The sequence below is a fragment of the Callorhinus ursinus genome, unplaced genomic scaffold (genome assembly GCF_003265705.2).
Source record: "Callorhinus ursinus isolate GAN/ISIS: 27379988/994484 unplaced genomic scaffold, GSC_fseal_2.0 scaffold58, whole genome shotgun sequence".
Classification (NCBI taxonomy): domain Eukaryota; kingdom Metazoa; phylum Chordata; class Mammalia; order Carnivora; family Otariidae; genus Callorhinus; species Callorhinus ursinus.
This window is the reverse complement of record NW_027397120.1, coordinates 7986290-8005768: the sequence shown is the minus strand read 5'-3', so window position 1 is coordinate 8005768 and position 19479 is coordinate 7986290. Positions and strand designations below refer to the sequence as shown.

The 19479-nt window shown below is 51.0% G+C and overlaps 1 protein-coding gene across 3 annotated transcripts in view; it reads left to right on the top strand.

The window, feature by feature from the left end:
• The first annotated feature begins 9933 nt into the window (after positions 1-9933).
• The window catches only part of LHPP (phospholysine phosphohistidine inorganic pyrophosphate phosphatase), a 130469-nt gene continuing 120923 nt past the window's right edge, over positions 9934-19479 (top strand). For all 3 annotated transcript variants that reach the window (XM_025880145.2, XM_073884655.1, XM_025880146.2), the window contains exon 1: positions 9934-10133. In XM_025880145.2, the coding sequence (XP_025735930.1) occupies positions 10009-10133 (125 nt within the window). In that variant the 5' untranslated portion in view covers positions 9934-10008. The remainder of the gene's footprint in view (positions 10134-19479) is intronic.

The window sequence follows — 19479 nt, the reverse complement described above, 5'->3', positions numbered from 1 at the left end:
TGGGGATCCAGCTCTGGTAGCTCTTACATTCCATGTTTTCTAATGTTTTAAGATATCCCCAGGAGGAGCCCAAGACAAGGGAATTGCCAGGCAAACCAAATTGCTCTGGGCATCTGGAAAAGTAGAGACGTAATTGGAAGAAGGAGAATGGAAGGAAAAATGCCAAATGACAAGCTGAGGACATATGGGGAGAGAACTGGTGAGGGACGGGGCCAGAAGGAGCAGGGACATGAGTGCAGTGTGCGCTGTTGCTGACTGTGACCATTGAATGCCGTGTTAACGCCCTGCCCAAGGGAGGCGCCTGCAGGATAAAGACAAGGAAGCAAGGTGGGACTTTGCAAGTACCTGAACCCCCTGCTTCCCTGTTGACTGGAGGTAAGTGTGCTCCGTCATTTTTAGGCAGTCTCCTGCAAGGTAGGCGTCAAAGCCCTCTGCTCCTCACACCTGTGTTTAAATTTCATGCCTTCAGTGTCTTTTCCCTGGTCTCCCTGCCTCCGGCCTTGCCACCGCCACAGGCTCTTCACCTCGCGTGGGTGTGCAAGCTCCAGCCCTCAGAGGGCCAGGCCTGGCCTAGAGGAGCAACACCAGCTGGAATGCCAGTGTCCTAGGGCAAGGGGGTGCTGATGCTCCACCTGGAGGAGGAGGACCTTGTAGGAATGCTGATCAGGAGCTGCCAGATCGCCATACTGCCCCAAAGTAGCTGGGAAGCTGGATTCGTATGTGGTAAGTCCAAAGTTTTAAATGCTGGCAACCAATTCAAAGTGTTGAAAAGAGCCCATCAGAAACATGTCTGTGGGGCGCCTGGCTGGCTCAGTCAGCTAAGCGTCCGACTCTTGGTTTCGGCTCAGGTTGTGATCTCAGGGTCCCCCTGGGATCCAGCCCCGCATTGAGCCTCGTGCTCAGTGGGGAGTCTGCTTGAGGATTGTCTCTCTCTCCCTCTGCCCCTGCCCTCTTTCTCTCTCTCAAATAAATAATCTTTAAAAATAAAACATGTCTGTGGGTCCCAAGTCTGCCACCTCCACTGTGCTCATGCCAAGTGACCTCACCTGATTCACTGCTCCTGGCATTTCCATGGCTACTGTGATCCACAGGGTGAAGACAAAATGCCTTAGCTCCAAATATGATGTTCTTCACGATCCAACCCCACTGCCTGGGCAGCTATGGTGCCTGGACTGAGATGATCCGTGTTAGATGTGTGTGGGTTAGAAGGCAGGGCCCATGCACACTGCCTTCTCAGACACTCTGCCCAGCCTCTGGGTCCTGGTGAGTGGGCAGTGGGCCAGGCTGGTGGCGGGGGGGGGCGGCGAACCCCAAACCCTTGGGCTGGCCCACCCTGGGCTGCCCAAAGCAGTCAGCTCAACCAGTGAGCTGGACCAGTCAGACCCCAGGAGTCTGATCAAGACCCACGGGCATGTTTCCTGCCCGTGGTAGGTGGTTGAGCTCACTGGGCGAGAAATATGGAGATGGGGTGACTGTTATGGGGCCACATGAGCACAGAAGTAATGAGGAAGTAGAGCTCGGCAAGAGCTGGGGAGCAAAACAGAACAGATGTGCAGAGCGAGGCGGGGAAGCTGTGTTAGGCATAGGCAGATGGGCGGGCACCAGCGGCTGTCTGGGCTCCATTCTTCCAGAGGCCGGCTGTGGGGCTGCTTCTGGGTTCCCGGTGAGCCTCTGTGCATCCTTACGAACCTTCCTCCTCACTTTGATGTGAGCCACCCTCATTAGTCAGGGTTCTCCAGGGGGCCAGTGCTGATAGGCTGTATGGGTACAGAGGCAGAGAGATACATTGAGATACGGAGATTTTTTGTTTTCTAAAGATTTTATTTATTTATTTGACAGAGAGGAGGCGAGAGAGGGAATACAAGCAGGGGGAGTGGGAGAGGGAGAAGCAGGCTTCCCGCCGAGCAGGGAGCCCGATGCGGGGCTCGATCCCAGGACCCTGGGATCAGGACCTGAGCCGAAGGCAGACGCTTAACGACTGAGCCACCCAGGCGCCCTGAGATACGGAGATTTTTCCAAAATAAGGAAGTGGTTCATGCAGTTATGAAGGCTGGCAAGTCCCAAGATCCGCAGAATGTGTGGGCAAGCCGGAGACCCGCGAGAGCCGATGGTGTAGCTCTGGTCTGAACGCCAGCGGGCTCAAGCCTCCGGAAGCGCGGCTGTTGCAGTTTGAGTCTGAAGGCAGGGAAGAAGCCACTGTCTCAGAGTGAAGGCTGTCAGGCCGGCAGGATTCTGCCTTACCTGGAGGAGGTCAGCCTTTGGGCTCTATTTAGGCCTTCGACTGGTTGGATGAGCCCCACCCATACTGGGGCAGGCAATCTGCTTTACTCCGTCTGCCAATTGCAATGTTTTTATCACCTAAAAACCACCTCACGGACACACCAAGAGTAATGTTTGACCAAATATCGTGGCACCCCAGGGCCTAGTCAAGTTGATACACAAAATGAAGCATTACACACCCTGAGAGGGGCTCTCGTCCTGGCAACGAGAGGAACCCTGGGTAGAACTTGCTCTCACACCTGTGTGTGTCGCTCCAGCAATATTCTCTCCATCCCACACCCACCAGGGACCCTGCTTTCAGCTTCAGGTCTCCTGTGTTCAAGTGCTCTTTCCTCTGGGAGGCCTTCCCTGACCTGCCCAGGCTGACCCTGACACTCCCTCCCACAGGGCGCCCAGCCTTCCAGGCAGCCTCGGTAGGCATCGCTTACCTTTGCCTGATCAGGATCCTCGCCCCTTTTCTGGCATCGGTAGCTTGACTTTGCTCAGGTCACCCCACCTCACCGCGCTTCCTATGTGGGACTACCAAGCAGGGCGCCCCCTTGCCCTGGCTACCGGGTGGGAGTGGGCTCCTGCAGGACCACTCAGGCTCTCTCCCCTGGGAATCTGAGGCAGTGTGACACTGAGCTGGGGCTGCTTGATCTCAGTAGTAATGCCTGAAAGAAGCTGTCTGCTAATTCTCACTCTGGAGCTGATGGTTCTGGTACTTTCTGAGGTCTGGTAATCCGGCGTTTTCTTTGATTCTATAAATTGTCTTACAGCCTTCCCAACGCACTCACTGTGCCCCCTTGCATTTTGGAATTCAGTTAGCCAGAGTCCAAGAATGCTGATTGGCACAGCTTTTGTCACACTGTATGGGGGACAGACTGTCTGGTCCTTGGTCTTTCCTAAAGTTGGAACCCACACTGGGGTGCCTGGGTGGCTCAGTCGGTTGCATGTCTGACTCTAGGCTCGGGTTTATTTAGGCTCGGGTCATGATCTCAGGGTCGAGGAATCGAGCCCCTCATCGAGCTCTGCACTTAGCAGAGAGTCTGCTTGAGAGTCTCTCTCTCCCTCTGCCCCTGCCCTGACTCTCACTCTCTCTCTCTCAAATAAAGAAATCAATCTTAAAAAAAAAAAGTTGGGGCCCAGCATTTGTCTCTGGTGTGCTCATTAACACCCTGGCATGCATTTATTTATTTATTTAAAGATTTTATTTATTTTATTTGACAGAGACAGAGAGAGAGCACAAGTAGGCAGAGTGGCAGGCAGAGGGAGAGGGAGAAGCAGGTTCACTGCTGAGCAGGGAGCCCAACGCGGGGCTCGATCCCAGGACCCTGAGATCATGACCTGAGCCGAAGGCAGACGCTTAACGACTGAGCCACCCAGGCGCCCCAACACCCTGGCATTTAGCAGATTGAAGATTGCAAAGGAATAAATGGTGGCCCAATAGCATAAACCCAAAGCTCTATAGTCTGATTAAGAGGGATTGGAAACCCCATACCTTCAGAGCTGGTACAGGCTACGCTGAAAATAACAATAACAATATGATCCGGAAGTGTTTAGAAATGCATATGGGTTCATAATGGATTCTCCTTCCTCCCATGCATTTTGTGGAACAACTTTTATGCTTTCAAGCAGGCCATGTATGCTGGGCAACCACGCCTTTCACAGAAGAAAACTGTCAGGGTAGGGATGGGAGGAAGATTACTTTGTCTCTCTCACCCAGCTTCAGGTTAGCAGCTCCTGTACTTCTTCCCTGAAGGCCACAGGTCCTCCAGCTGCAGGTCTCATGCAGCTGGAGCAAGAACTCATCAGGCCTTCTGCTGCTGAGTACAGATTTTTGCGCTTTCCCTTACTCCCGCCCACACCTTTGGAAGTAATCTCTTCCATACAACGTGCCGCGTGTGAGTGCCTCAATGGTCTGCTGCCGGAGCCTCATAATTCAGTGTACTTATTTAAAACTGCTAACTCCCCGCTCTTTGTACAAAAAGGGAGCATGTCTCCATGGCCAAAGAGATGCCGAAGAAATATGGCAATCCTGGGAAACTATCACACACTCTGCGTCCTCTCCCACACAGCTTTACCCGAGTTGCTCAAAAGCATTAGAGCTGACAGCCTGAGCTTCACCTCCTTCTCTGCTAGGAGATCCTGCCAGGCAGCGACAGGAAGGAGGGAGGAACCAACTGATGAGCATCATTTACAGCCTGTCCAATCAGTACCTCTACTAACAACACGCACATACGTGGGCAATGTCTTGGACATGTTCCTCTACAAAGTGATCACTTTTTAGGAAAAGAAAAAAAAAAAAAAACCATCACAGGATCATAGACTATCAGAGCTGCCCCATGGATGGGAGGTCATTCTAGAGTCTGGAATCTAGACTTGTTACTTAAAAGTATGGTCTGTGGACCAGCAGTAGCTGCCTACCTGAGGGCATGTTAGAAATGCAGAATCGCAGGGCACCGGGTTGGCTCGGTCAGAAGAGCACACAACTCTTGATCTTGGGGTTGTAAGTTTGAGCCCCACATTGGGTGTAGAGGTTACTTAAAAAATAAAATTAGGGGTGCTTGGGTGGCTCAGTCCTTAAGCGTCTGCCTTCGGCTCAGGTCATAATCCCGGGGTCCTGGGATCGAGCCCCGTGTTGGGCTCCCTGCTCAGCAGGAAGCCTGCTTCTCCCTCTCCTGCTCCCCCTGCTTGTGTTCCTTCTCTCGATCTCTCTCTCTCTCTCTCTGTCAAATAAATAAATAAAATCTTTTTAAAAAATTAAATTAAATTAAACTAAATTAAAAAAAAAAGAAATGCAGAATCTCTTTTCACCCTGGACCTACTGAATCAGAATATGGATTTTAATAAGTTCCCCCAGGAAATTCACATGTATCTTAAAATTTGAGAAACGTTGATCTAGATCCAGAGACCAGTAGCATCAGCATTGTTTGGGAGCCTGTAAGAAATGCAGGTTCTCAGGCCCATCCCAGACCTCCTCAATCCAAAACTCTGTTTGAGTAAGCCCTCCAGGTGATTTTAATGTACATGGAAATCTAAGAGGCACTTCTCGACCGATGGCTCCTTACTTTCTTTTCTACTATGGCCCACCTCAGTAACACAGAAGACCCCTTGGCCCACCCAGACCTTACTTGGTGTCTGGTCTCACTTTCCAGGGGAGACAAACTTTGATAAGAATAGAAGGTTCCTGGGGCACCTGGGTGGCTCAGTTGGTTAAGCGTCTGCCTTCGGCTCAGGTCATGATCCCAGGGTTCTGGGATCGAGCCCCACGTTGGGCTCCCTGCTCAGTCGGGACCCTGCTTCTCCCTCTCCCTCTGCCTGCCACTCTGCCTACCTGTGCTTTCTCTCTCTGTCTCTCTGCCAAATAAATAAACAAAATCTTGAAAAAAAATAGAAGTTTCCTGTGGGGGACCCTAATTTTGCCTGCACAGTATCTCTTCCTTCTTTTTCTTATCCACTTGGACTATTTAAACAAAATGCCACAGGCTGGGTGGCTTCTACACAACAGAAACCTATTGCTCCCAATTTTGGAGGCTGGAAGTTCAAGATCAGGGTGCCAGCACAACAGGGTTTGGTCCAACCTCTTCCAGATTGCAGACTGCCTGATTTCTTGTAGTGCTGTCATGGGATGGACAGATGAGCTAGCTCCCTGGGTTGCTTGAATCCCATTCATGAGGACTCCATCCTCATGACCTCATCACTTCCCAAAGGCCCCACCTCCTAATACCATCATGTTAGGCGTAGGATTTCAACATACGAATTTTCTCGAGGACACAAACTTTTAGACCTTAGCGCTCTTGTAGTAGTGCCCTGCTTTTTGCTGGGAGGCTTCCCCTCCCAAATTCCATGTGCGGTAAGACTGTGAATACCAGCCCTGGTAGGGCACCTAGGTCAGGCTGGATCATCATAGTACCATTTCCCTCTGAACACAGACATGAGGAGTTTGAGGGCTCTGATACAAGAGGGCCAGAGTTCTTTCTGGAAGCATCAGACCAAGTTGAGGCATAAGTTCTTCCCCATGTGGTTTACCTGGCATTCTTTTGGCCTGGAACTGTCACAGCTCTCTCTCCCAGTTGCCTGGAGAAAGCCTGACCACACTGAGAGAGAAGGAAGTCAACCCAAAGATGGGGCAGAACCAAGAAATGGAGAGTCGGAGAGCCTAGGATATTACCATTTAAGCCTTGGAACCAGCCATGCCTGAAGCCATCAGTTGCTGGACTATCTGGTTATGGGAGCCAAAACATTCCTTTGAAATTTAAGCCATTTGAAATTGGGTTTCTGTTACTGCCAACGAAAGAGTCCTAGCTAATACCAGCAAATCTAGAAGGACTATATGACATCTACTATGGCCATAGAAGATTAAATGGATTCACATTGGAGTGGAAATTCAGACATGATTTGTAGACTTATAATTGGAAATATAACAGGCCCGAAGCTCTACACGCTAGAGTAACTGAGCTAGCTCTTGCCCAAAAGATATAAACAAGAGTCTATTGGATCAGGATTTTTGGGGAAGCTTTTGTTTTCTTGGTATAAGGGCAAGACTCAGCTGTCACAGGTCCTTTGCCCTTTTCCTTCCCCTTCTTCTTGCCTGAAATGCAGACATAATGTTTTAGGGATGCAGTAGGCACCTTGAGAGCATGAAGGTGAAAGCCTCATGTTAGGGATAGACGAGCAGGAGAGGGAAGGAGTCTATTCCAATATCCCTGGAAGCTATTGTACCTGCCCAGGCCTGCCTCCCTCTTGAGTTCCTGATATGAGAAAAGTATCTCTATTTTGTTGAGCAACTACAGTTGGGTTTCTGTTACACACAGCCAAATGAAACCCTAACTTATATAATGCCTTTCACCCATTATACCCAAAGAAAGGTCATGGACTTTTAGGCTAGGTCCAAGTCCGTCAGTGGCTCAAAATACCATGTTGTCACCTTGGACCAATGTCATTCTTCAGATGAGGAACCTGAGTCCCTGTATTCATTTCCTACTGGTACTGTAACAAACTGGCACAAACGTAGCAGTTTAAAGCAACACAAATTTATTATCTTCCAGTTCTAGAGGCAAGAAACCCTAAAATCAAGGTGTCAGCAGGGCTGAATTCCTTCTGGAGGCTTCAGAGGAGAATCCATTTCTTTCCCTTTTCCAGCTTCTAGAGGCTGCCTGCATTTCTTGGCTCAAGGCCCCTTCATATTCAAGGCCATTTTCGAATCTCTCTCTCTCTCCCTCCCTCCCTCTCTCTTTTACTCCCTCTCTTTCTCTCTCAGCTCCGCTTCTGTCATGTCTCCTTCTCTGACTCTGACTCTCCTGTCTCCCTCTTTCCTTTATAAGGACTCTTGTGATCACACTGAGCCTATTTGGATCATCCGGGATAACCGCCCATTTCAAGATCCTTAGCTTAATTGCATCTGCAAAGGTACTTGTGCCAGGTAAGGTAGTACATTCCCGGGCTCTGGAGAGAAGGATGTGGACACCTTCTAGGGACATTATTTTGTCTACCATAATCCTAGATAAAGAAAGTGATTTACCCAAGGTCATACACGGCCAGTAGAAGAGGGAGAACCATGGGCAGGCTCCTCACCACTGGTAGAAATGCCCTTGCTTCTCCTCCTTGGCAGGAAGCTCCTCTTCAAGGTCCATTTCAGGCTGTCCCTCAGCTCAGAAACCACTGCTGCCTTCTCTGGGTAACAGAGCCCACCCTCTCAGCTGTGGCTATGTCACTCCTTGGCTTGGCACACATTTAATCAGCAATCTTCAAAGTGTGTATCTTGTTCTCTGCAGTCTTGACTCAAAGGCAAAGATCATGCCTTTGACCTTTTTGCATTCCTAGAGCCCTGAGCCCACAAAGTAAACGTTCAATACATGTATACAGAGCATGATGTTCATGCAGATTACCCAGATTGACTCACTCAGCTCCTGTACCACAGAATCTGGATGGCTAAAAACTGCATTTTCCAGATTCCCTTGCAGCTTGGGCTAGGTTCTACCAAGCTAGACATGGTGAAAGCAAGGTAAGTGGTAGCCACAGGTGGAGAGAATCCTTCAAGAGCATGGTGGTGGGTGGATTTGGTTCTTTGGGGCCTGTACTGTCAGGTCCCTGGTCACTTAGGAGCCAAGTTACCCCAATGGAGCAATGCAGTCGGGCATTTCTCATAGCTGCATGGCTCTTGGCTCTATAGTACTTGAGCTTGGTTCTCCAGTTCCCATGGAAATCTGTAAGCTTCTTACTGCCTGTGTAAACCTTTAGTTGGTGTGGTTTCTATTTTCTGCAGCTAAGACCCACGGCTAATATTCTTTTTTTTTTTTTTTTTGGTTTGTTTTAAGGTCTAATATTCTTTTCTCCCTCAACCAGATTGTAAATTCCCAAAGGGCAGGAACTACATTTTACATTCCTCCTGTAAAATCAACAGAGTACAAAATTCCCCAGTGAACTTAGCAATACGATATGCACAATTCATTGAATTGAGTTAAAATTCTAAGATTCTGACGAATTCTATGTCCCGTCTGTGACTGAAGAACTTAAAATGAAGTGGTCATTCTAATATAGTCTTCTTTTGATACCTCAAAGCTAAGTCACGCCTAGAGGAGTCTGATTTTTTTCAAGTTTCTTTTTTTTCAATTTAAAGATTTTTATTTTTTATTTGAGAGAGAGATGGTGAGTGAGCAGGAGCACGAGTGTGTGTGGGGAGGGGCAGAGGGAGAGAGAGAAGCAGGCCCCCCGTTGAGCAGGGAGCCTCTCCAGGGGCTCCATCCGAGGACCCCAATATAATGACCTGAGCTGAAGGCAGACGCTTAACTGACTGAGCCACCCAGGGTCCCCTCAAGTTTCAATTTAAATACTTGGAAAGGTCAGAGGGGCAGTCAAGGAAACGTCCCCTTTTCTATCAATTTCTATTTATTGCAAAAATGAGGTGACATGAAATGGATTGTAACAATTCATCCAAAATGTCATTGGCCTAACACACTGCAATGTTCCCATTTTCTTCCCAGCCCTATTCCTACGCATCCTTAATTTTGCAGGGCTGTGGTCTACATTACTGCCTGGTAATGTAAAATTTACTAGTTTTGTAGGCTGCTTTCTCATATGTTATAACACAAGCAGTTTCCATGTTGTGCCCTAGTTTTCATTTTTGGTGGCATAATATTTCTTTCTGTAGCCATGTTACACTTGTTTGCACACTGACTTTTCCTCCAGCTTGTTCTGGCGTGAGAGCTTACACTGCACTCACCGTCTTTAGCATCACTTCCTTAGCATCACTTCTCAGGCGTGGGATTATCCGGCCAATTGGTCTAACTATCTCCATTGCTTTTAGGGCTGTCACACTCTCAGCAAAAGGATGAGGCCACCAATGAAGCACGGATCTCTTTAATGTTTGCTGCTTTACAGGTGCCTCCTTGTCTTGATTTGCCTTGCTCTGGTTTTTAAGGGGGTTGACTATTTCCCAGGGGCTTGTTTTTTGCTCTTCCTGCCTTTTGTCCACAGAGCTCTCCTATGGAGATGGCTCCGATTTCGGGGGTGTGTGACCCGGAAATGGAGAGGCGGCAGCCAGGGGTCCGGGGGTTTGCGCCCCGCCGTTCCGGGTTTACACCCGGCCCACCCCGCTGGCCCCGCCCCGCCCCGCCCCGCCCCGCCCCGCCCCGCCGGACTGTACCGTCCAGGACTACACTTCCCAGGAGCCCCTGCGCGGCGAGCCTGTCCGCCGTTCTCAGCCGGGTGTTGGGACGCGGAGTCTGAGGCCCACGGCAGAGCACGATGGCCGCGTGGGGCGAGCGGCTGGCCGGCGTGCGCGGGGTGCTGCTCGACATCTCGGGCGTGCTGTACGACGGCGGTGAGGACGGCGGCACGCCGATCCCTGGCTCCGTGGAGGCGGTGGCGAGGTGAGTGGGCCGCGGTGGGCGCAAGGCTCGGCGCTGAGCTGGGTCCCACCGGCCGTTTCTGGCCCCTGCCGGGGGTGGGGGCGGACGGGGGCGGAGCTGCGGCTCTGGCCCCGCCCCCCGTGCTGGGGCCTCCCCCCCCCACCCCCCACCCCGGGCCGGACCCCGCCGCCGCACCCGCCGCTGAGCGTAGGGCCTGTGCTGGTCCGAGGTTCGCTGTCCCAGCGGGCAGCCCCTGCCTTCCTGCGGCAGCTGAGCGCTTGGGATAAGGCTGGTCTGAACCGAGTTGTGCGGTTAGTGTACAGTCCACGCCGGATTTCGAAGACTTAGTGACAGAAACGTGAAGAGCTCTTTGTGTTGCTTTATAGGGATTACATGTGGAAGTGATAATAGTTTGAATATATTAGGTCAAATAAAATATATTAAATAGATTCCACCTGTTTTTTACATTTTAATGTAGTTACCGGAAAACTTTAAATTATGTATGTGCTGGCATCATTTGCTTGGGGGTGGAGAGGAGGGGGAGGGCGTTTTGTCCACCAAATCTTGAGCACAGAAAACCACGCAAGGAACACGGTTGGCGCCCCTGGACCCTCCGCTTTGTAGTTGCCATTGGCACGACAGGCCAGTGCTGCCATGATTTTGATGGGCAGCCAGGAAGGGCTAATTGCCCAGGACTTGGCTTCCCAGATTCACTGGTTGGAGGACCCTGGGTTAGTGGCTTGACCTCACTAGGACTCAATTTACCTACCTCTAGATGGCAATTAAGTGAGCCTCTTGGTCCTTCTCAGGGAGCCCACCCTACCAGTCTGTACAGGAGCCAAACTGTCCTGTGTAGCAAAGTTGGAGGTGTTTGAGAGGCCAGGAACTCAGAAAACGGAGACATGACCACAAGGAGTGCATGTGAAGGGCATCCCAGACCTAGGAGACTCCCCACGGCCCTGGGAGCTTCATTTCCTAAAGTCCAGGTTTAAGTTCTGCTCTTTGCTTTAGTCTTTCTTTACCCCAAGGCTTCAGACAAACTCTGTCATGAACAAGAACATTATGTGATGGCACTTTATGGTGTCAAGAACATTATGGGAATGCAGCAGAGGGCGCTGGCTATATTTTGGGGTTAAGTGAACCTAGTATGGCGAAGCATGAGGCCACAGTCTCGGAGCTGTGACTGAGGCAGACAAGTCTTCATGGGGCTCATGTCTGCAAGGGAAATGGACAGTAAACTTGGATGCAGACGAGTAAACGCAAGATTTGCTGAAAAAGTGACAGAGGGGAGGTTGGACTTCTCTAAGGAGAAGGCATTGGACTCAACCAGAGGGTACAAAGGGCCACCTGGGAGAAGGAGCAGAGGAAGTGCATTACAGCTAGAGGGAACAGCGGTTGCAAAGGCCTAGCAGCAGAAGAGAGCTTGGCACGTTCGTGTTCACGGAAACAAAGAGGAGGAGCGTGGCTATAGTGGGGACTTGTTGCGGAGATGTGCCTGGATTTTATCCTGAGTGCAAGTGGGAAGTCACTGAAGATTTTAGGCGGGAGTGTCATGTGATCTGATTTATGTTTTAAAGAACTTGAAACGTAAAAAGCAAAACTGTTTAAGTACCAAATGAAAACAGGAGAGATTTCCTTTGAAATCTTAGAGTAGAGGACCTTTATAATTATGCCCCCAAATCTAGAGATCAACAGCAAAAAAACCCCAAAAAACAAAAAACAACAGCCTAAGAGAAAAATGCACAAGAGATACAAACAATCAGTTCACAAGGAAGAAAAGGTAAATGACCCCTAAGCATAGGAAAGATGCTCAGCCTTACTTAGGTAAGAGAAATGCAAATCAAAACTATGCCAAGGTGCCATTTTTCATCAATATGAGAAAACTGGCAAAAATGCACAACTTTGAGCATGCGTTCTCTTGGTAAGAGAGTGTGGAGACAGACCCTGTCAGACATTGCTTGTGGAAGATACATTTGGCATTATCTCTCACCAGTTCCACTTCTGGAAATTGACTTGCCTCATACATGAGAAAGGACATCAGTACGAGGTCATTCATGAAAGTAACTTTTGGAAATAGGAAAACACTGGAAACAGCTCAAACACCCACTAATAGGGGAGTGTCATGGTCCATCCGACTGTGCAGGGGAACACCATGCAGCAGAAAGAGGAATGAGTGTGCCTGTCATATAGAGGTATTGTCTGAAGACAGGAAAGCACAGAACAGGCTGTGCGGTGTCTGTCTTTTGGGTGGAAAAGGCAGAAATGAGGGCCTGTGTTCCTGCTGCTGTGTTTGCTTAAGGAAGCTGAGGGAAGAGCTTCACTGTTTGAAGAGCTAGGGGGCGGACAATTGGGGAGCGCTGGGGGGTTGATTCTTCACTGTCCAGCTTTGTGTATTAACTTTTTTTTAACCTTTTTGAACCATGTGAATGTATCTCCCATTTGAAAATTTGAATTGCAAGTACTTTGTGAGGATCATATGTCAGTAAAGCTGGAAAAAAGGTACCTCACCAAAAAAAAAAAAAAAAATTACAAATATTTTAAGATCGCTCTAGTTGCAAAGTGGGGAACGGCCTGGCAGTGGGGCAGACAGCAGGGCTCAAGAGAGGAAGCAGGGAAAGCAGTTAGGAGAGCATTGTGTGGTCCAGAGAGAGATGGTGGGGCATGGACCAGGGAGTTGGCAAGAAGGGAGTGAATGAAAGAGATGTTTTGGAAGTAGGACCAGGAGGACCTGCTGATACAGTGAGTATTATGGGGGCCAGGGAGAAGAAGAGATAAAGAATGGCTCCGAGTGTCGGACTAGAGCACCAGAAAGGATAGAGGGGGTGGGAAGGGGTGCAGGGCAGGTGTTCTGATAGCTCATGATGTATGTCAAGTTCTTGGCCCAGTGCTAAGTGCAGGATAGACCCCATGACAGCACGGTATACGTATATACATATATACGTTTATTTATTTAAGTTATGGAATTTTTTATTGAAGTGTATATACAATCTTATATTAGTTTCAGGTGGATAGCATATTGATTCAGCAATTCTATACATTAGTCAGTGTTCACCATGATGAATGGAGCCACCAACAGCCACCAAACAACATTATTACAATATTATTGACTATATTCCCTGTATTTCTTTTTTTTTTTTTTAAGATTTTAATTATTTGACAGAGACACACACAGCAAGAGAGGGAACACAGGCGGGGGAGTGGGAGAGGGAGAAGCAGGCTCCCCGCTGAGCAGGGAGCCTCACATGGGGCCCAATCCTAGGACTCTGGGACCATGACCCGAGCCGAAGGCAAATGCTTAACGACTGAGCCGCCCAGGTGCCCCTATTCCCTGTATTTCTGGGCAGGCGAGGCTGCTCTCAGAGGCTGCCTATTCTTTGCTAGGTATTCATGCTTTCCTCGCACTGTCTTCTGTGGTCCCGTGACACTCTGGGGTGGGGAGGGGCTGTGCCTTGCCTTTATCAGTTGAAGCCACTGCAGCTCGGGGCTTGCCAAGGTCTCCACTGAGATGGCCCAGGGACCATGGGGATCCAAGTCGGCCTGACTCCCAACCGCTGTGCCCGAGCCATACTTCGAGTCCTTTGTGGGAGGAGTGGGTATTGAGAAAGGTCAGGGGCTTCCAGCAGCCTGTCCTGAGTCATGCTCCCACCCTGACACAGACCTGCCCAACAAATGCATGCGCAGACCGCAGGGTGTGGCAGTAAGGAGGGGGTCTCTGGCCTGTTCACCTGTGTGGGTTCCGCACTGGCGCCTTCCCACCCATCCCCAGGAGGGTTTTGTTTTGATTTACTTTAACTCAGGCTGATTTAAGTAGCTGGGATGTCTCTGGTAACAGCTATAGTGTAGAAATCTAACAACTGTATAACAGCAGTCTTAAAATACATCAGAGCCAGTTTTGTGGCTGAGAGGGGGATTTCCTTCTCCAGGGCATGTGGGTTTATTTTCGGTGAGGGGACATAGTGCTACTTATCCTGGGAGATTTTATCATCGCGCTGCCCAGGGGCCTGGAGAACTAATGGCCTCGTCCCTCTGAAACCTCCCGGGTTCCCAGGCCACAGGACCAAGTCCCCATGCCTCCTCCTAGTCCACCAGGGCCTTCTCAGGTGAGCTCCGTGGCCCCTTGTCCACCCCCTTGCTCACTTCATCCCATTGCTCCCAGTCGCAAAGACTCCTGGGTACGGTTTTCACTGATGAGCCCCTTTGTGGCCAAGCACCCACCGAGCCTGGGCCCACCCACACCCTGGTGGCTCTCTGGACATCCTTTTCTCTTGGGCTCTTCAGTCCGGCCTACAGTGGCCCACTGATCACACTCAGGCCTTCCTTGTGGGTGGCCCTGGGCAGGCACGAAGCCCAGCATCCAGACGCTCAGTGGTAGTGAGTGTGGTGCTGGAAGCTTCCCCCTGCTTTTGGAGCTTTCCATGGGGATGTTTCACACGTGGGGGATACCCCCATTTTGTAGCAGCTGAGCCAAGCCCAGACTCTCCTAGGAACCTTTTAAGGGACAGGTCCTGCCTGCCATGGTGAAGAACACTGTGTGTTTGGCTGCTTTCTACAGTGTTTGTAGCCGCTAGAGTGGTTTCTTTACACCCTGCACTCTGTGGCCTCCTTGATATGCGAGGCTCACTTTGATGTCTGAGGAGCTCAACGGAAGTCCCTGGGGTGAGGGCAGCTGCAGAGGGACAAGCATGATGGGGAGGGGACGAGGTCCTGGGGGACTGGTCACCCCGTGGCAGCTCCCCAGCGCTGCTGGGAAACCCTGGAGGGGGTGGCTCCCTGCTTTTCTTCCTAGACTTTCTGTAGTGATATGTCATCCTCAGGTTTTCTGAAAGGTTCCCACCGTTTTGGGGACATGGAGCACATGCGGAGGATAAACCCTGCTTTCCGGAACCATGTGGACCACAGTCATAGCGGACACAGTGATTGAGGGAGGCCTGTTGGGTCCTGCCTGGGTGTTTCCCAACCCCCCCAGGTAGGGATTTCAGGCCCCTTTTCAAAGTGATGGAGGTGCAGAGATTCAGCAACTGGCAGAAGTGAAAAAGGTGGGTGGGCCAGGTTAACCCCTGGGTTCCTGTGACCTGGGGACCTGTGACTCCAAGGCCTCCGTGTCCCTCCCAGCACCACGCTGCCTCCAGTACAGGCATTTGCTCCTTCATGCACTCCCACCCAACAAGTGTTTACTGAGCACTTCCAAACTGCCAGAACCCTCGGCCATGATCGAGGCAGAGGGAAGTCCCAGCCCCTCTTGAAGCTGAGGGTTCAGTTGGGAGAATCAGCGTAATGTAAATAGCGCCTGGAAAGGCCCATGTCCGATGGCGGGGGGTGGGGAGGGTAGGGAGACCTAGCTGGCAGGGAGCCAGGGAGCTGGGGTGGGGGAACATAGCCTTGCAGGCCCGCTGCGATGTATGCTGGGATCTGCAGATGTCATCTGGGCAAGGAGTGTCCCCGATGGAACCAAAGGCCCAGGCTTCGCAGGCCACACCAGCTTCTTCCTGGAGCTGCTGGGGACGGTGCTGCGAGCTCTCTCACTGCTCTAGGATTTGTGGGCGGGCGTGGTAATGGGACATCTGTAACCAGCCCGGGGTGCCCCCAACAGGCCCTTTATTGGAGCCCATTCTTGGGCATTTGGGTTCTCGGAGGGGAGCCATTCAGAGGCAGGGCCTGGCCCAGCGGGAGCTGCAGGGGCTGGCCCAGGGGCTGGCCAGCACAAAGGAGAGCCCTAGAGCCATCTGCATGTGAAAGGCAGGTGGGCATTTACTGCATCCTGTCTCAGGCCACTAAAGCACATCTGCTGGCCCAGCCTTTTTGTGGCCAGCGGAAGGAAGCAGGCCTCAGCCCAGGGTCGCTTTATAAAGCAATTCCCACCCAGGACTGCCAGACCCACAACCCATCCTTCCAGGTGGGGCCTCTCAAGCCCCGGGGTGCCCCGGAAGCCCTGGGACCCTGTTGACACTGAGGCCCCTCCCAGCAGGTTTTAGAGCAGCGATGGACGGAGCCAGGGGCACCTTGTTGGAAGTCGCCAGCCTGCAGACCTTAGGCCCTCCCCTCCTCAATGCTGGGCCACCCTGGCAGCATCTGGGCCTAGGAGTGGCTATACTAAGAGCTGCTAGGGACGGAGGGACAGTCGGGAGCCTCACGTGTGCTGCCTCATCCCATCCTGCCAGAGGAGTTCCCTGGGGATATTGGAGGGGGCAGCTGCTTGTTTGCGCTTGTTTGAGCTTGTTTAGGCCAACAGGAGCTTTCCTCGCTCAGGCCGGACCTAGGACAAAGTGTGTTAGGACAAGACGGCTCCCTCCTTGTGAACAGTCCCGACCAGGGCCTGGAGGTATGGAGTAGAGTCCAAACCCTTTTGTCACCAGCCCTGGGCCATGCATTCTCCCAGGGTGAAACCGTGGCTCCTCCCACACCCCTTCGTCTCGGTTTCCCCAAAGCACAGAGGACTTGAAGGCACAGTGCTTCCCTTTCCTGATATCACACCCTCCTCGCCTTCTGCCCCACATTCCTGCCTCCACCCTCGTGCTCACAGGTCACTGGAGCCCGAGTCCCTGCAGATCCCGAGCCAGGACTTTCCAACCTTCTGTAGCCTCAGAGCATTTATCCCCCAAATGAATCTGCGGTAGGAACACCGCCCCCCATTAAAAAAATAAATAAATAAAAGAACGATGTTTGACAAATGTATAGTTTCTCTGTTCAAATCTATAACTGATGATGAAGCCAGTCAGTGAAAATGATCAAAGCGTTTTGATGAATAACAATATTGAAGTCAGGGCCAGTGGCCGGCCCAACAGTTTATTTTATTTTATTACTTTTTAAAGATTTTATTTATGTGGGAGAGAGGTTGAGCAGGGGGAGGAGCAGAGGGAGAAGGAGAGAGAGAAGCAGACTCCCCACCGAGCAGGAAACCCAGCGTGGGGCTCGGTCCCACCACCCTGAGATCATGACCTGAGCCTAAGTCAGACGCTTAACCTGCTGCACCACTGAGGTGCCCCAACAGCTCCACAGTTTATATGTTTTTAGTTTCGTGTGTGAGTGGCTGGGAAACAAGCTGAATGTCTATCAGGAGAAGAGGAGGGAATAAATTACAGTTCATCCAGACTGTATAGTATTCTGAAGCTGTTTGATGTTGACATTAGTTTATGTCACATGAATGTTGTATATAGTCTGTAAAAGATGTTCTAGGGGCGCCTGGGTGGCTCAGTCATTAAGTGTCTGCCTTTGGCTCAGGGTCATGATCCCAGGGTCCTGGGATCAAGCCCCGCTTCGGGCTCCCTGCCCAGCGGGAAGCCTGCTTCTCCCTCCCACTCCCCCCTGCTTGTGCTCTCTCTCTTGCTGTGTCTCTCTCTGTCAAATAAATAAGTAAAATCTTAAAAAAAAAAAAAAGATGTTCTAGAATAATGTGTATAAAATACCATTTTTGTCCAAAAAGGTAAGGGAGACCCGACAATCCACACGTATCGGAGGTAGAGCAGTAGAATCGTGCACCTGACCCACACAGAGGGAAACAGGGATGTTGGATGGGTGCATGAGGCCGCACCGGACAAGAGCTGTTTCTCGAGTTCTCAGCACGGGCGGGCAGGGTCACCATATGGAAATCAAGGGCAACCAGGCTGGTGGTTCTGGAACAGAGTTAATGGTTCACCCCAACCATGCCGCCTCTGGTAGGAAGCCCCTGAAATTAGGAGGTTATTGTGGCATGGGTTACTCGGGAGGCTCACAAAAGGAGTTGTGACCACCCCCCACCCTGCCCCTAACACCCCAAGAATGTACAGAAAAGCCATATTGGCAAACCCAGCCTGAACCCTGCCTGTAGTGGTGTGCAGGGCAATTTCCCATGACCGTGGGGCTGATAGGATTCTGCCCACGTGTAGAGAGGGAACCAGAGACTCAAGAGAGTCTGGCTTAAGGGTGCCTTGCCGGGAAAGAGATTGGGGCCGGTGTGCTCCCCAAAACAGGTGCTGCTTCCTACCTGTCACCTAAAAGAATGCAGGTGTCAGCTCTTGTAGGTGAGGGCCTGGGTTTTGAGTCCCCAACTCTGTCCTGTGATTGTGATGTGGTCTTGGGCAGGTTTCATAGCTTTTTTGTGCCTCAGTTTCCCACGGGCATCACCGGGGGTAAGTTAAGTGGGATATTTTCTCTTAAACTACCATTTTACTTGTGCCACCTCTAGGAGCTAAAGGAGCATTTTGTGGCTTGAACAGTCAGATAATGGGGAAGAGATGGTTCTTTTGCAAATATGAAGAGTCTTTTGGTTGTTGAACTTGGTGCTGATTCAACCCGAAATCACTCAGCCCTGCCCAGGTTGTATTTTTCACGTTTGTATACATTTTCATGGGGCCAGTTCATAATAAAGGGTTCTTTTCTGTGCTCTGCCCCTGGATGAGGCACTCAGCCCCTCTGAACCCCAGGTCCTCATCCCTAAATGGGGATAGAGACCTGTCTCCCTGATTGTCTTGAGAAGTCACTCTGAGCCTGGGGGGGTGCACTGGGGGGCTGGGGAAGGTGCTGGCAGCCAGTGCCTGGGAGCTGTGGCTACCATTGGGGTTCCTTCTGTCCCAGGTGCCCCAGGATTTTTGCCCCAGCCTCCCTTGGCTGGATTGAACTTTGCCTTCTTTCTTAATGGTGCTCTCTGGGCTCCCTACCTCCTGGCCCCTCCTGGCCCTGGTTCACTGGGCATGTGGCTTCCTGTCAGACTGCCTGCCTTGAGGGCCCAGATGTCCCCAGCCCGGGCTTGCCAGAGGTGTGGTTGGCACGGTTGCTGCCCGCGTCTTCACTGGCATTTACTGAGTATTTGCAGCGTGCTGGGTGCTTCTGATAATGGTTTGTAAGTGTCGTCTTCACGACAGCCGATCAAGTAGCGGCTGTTAGTGTCCCGTTTTATAGATGTGCGAACCGAGGTTGGAGAGGGTCAGGTCAGAAGCCTCAGGCACACAGAGGTGGCAGAGGTACAATAGGCATGTCGCTTTCTGAGTCAGGCTGTCACCTCCTGCCACCAGGCTCTGGGTGTGCCTGGTCTCTGTCCCCTGCAGCTCCTGGCCCGGACAAGCCTGTGATGGCACTCAGGGACGACTGGCTGGTGAATGGTTCTGCAAGGTTAGGGAGTGGTCCGAAGAACCCACAGCACCTCAGCGTATGCCCTTGCATCAGGCACCTTGCATCCCTCTGAACCCCAGTCCCCTGCTTTGTGAAATGAGCCCTTGGTGGAATGCTATCCAAGCTCTCTTCTGGTTTCTAGATTCCCTGCACTTGATTTTATTTATTTTTTTAAATAATTTTTATTGTTATGTTAATCACCATACATTACATCATTAGTTTTGATGTAGTGTTACATGATTCATTGTTTGTGCACAACACCCAGTGCTCCATGCAGAATGTG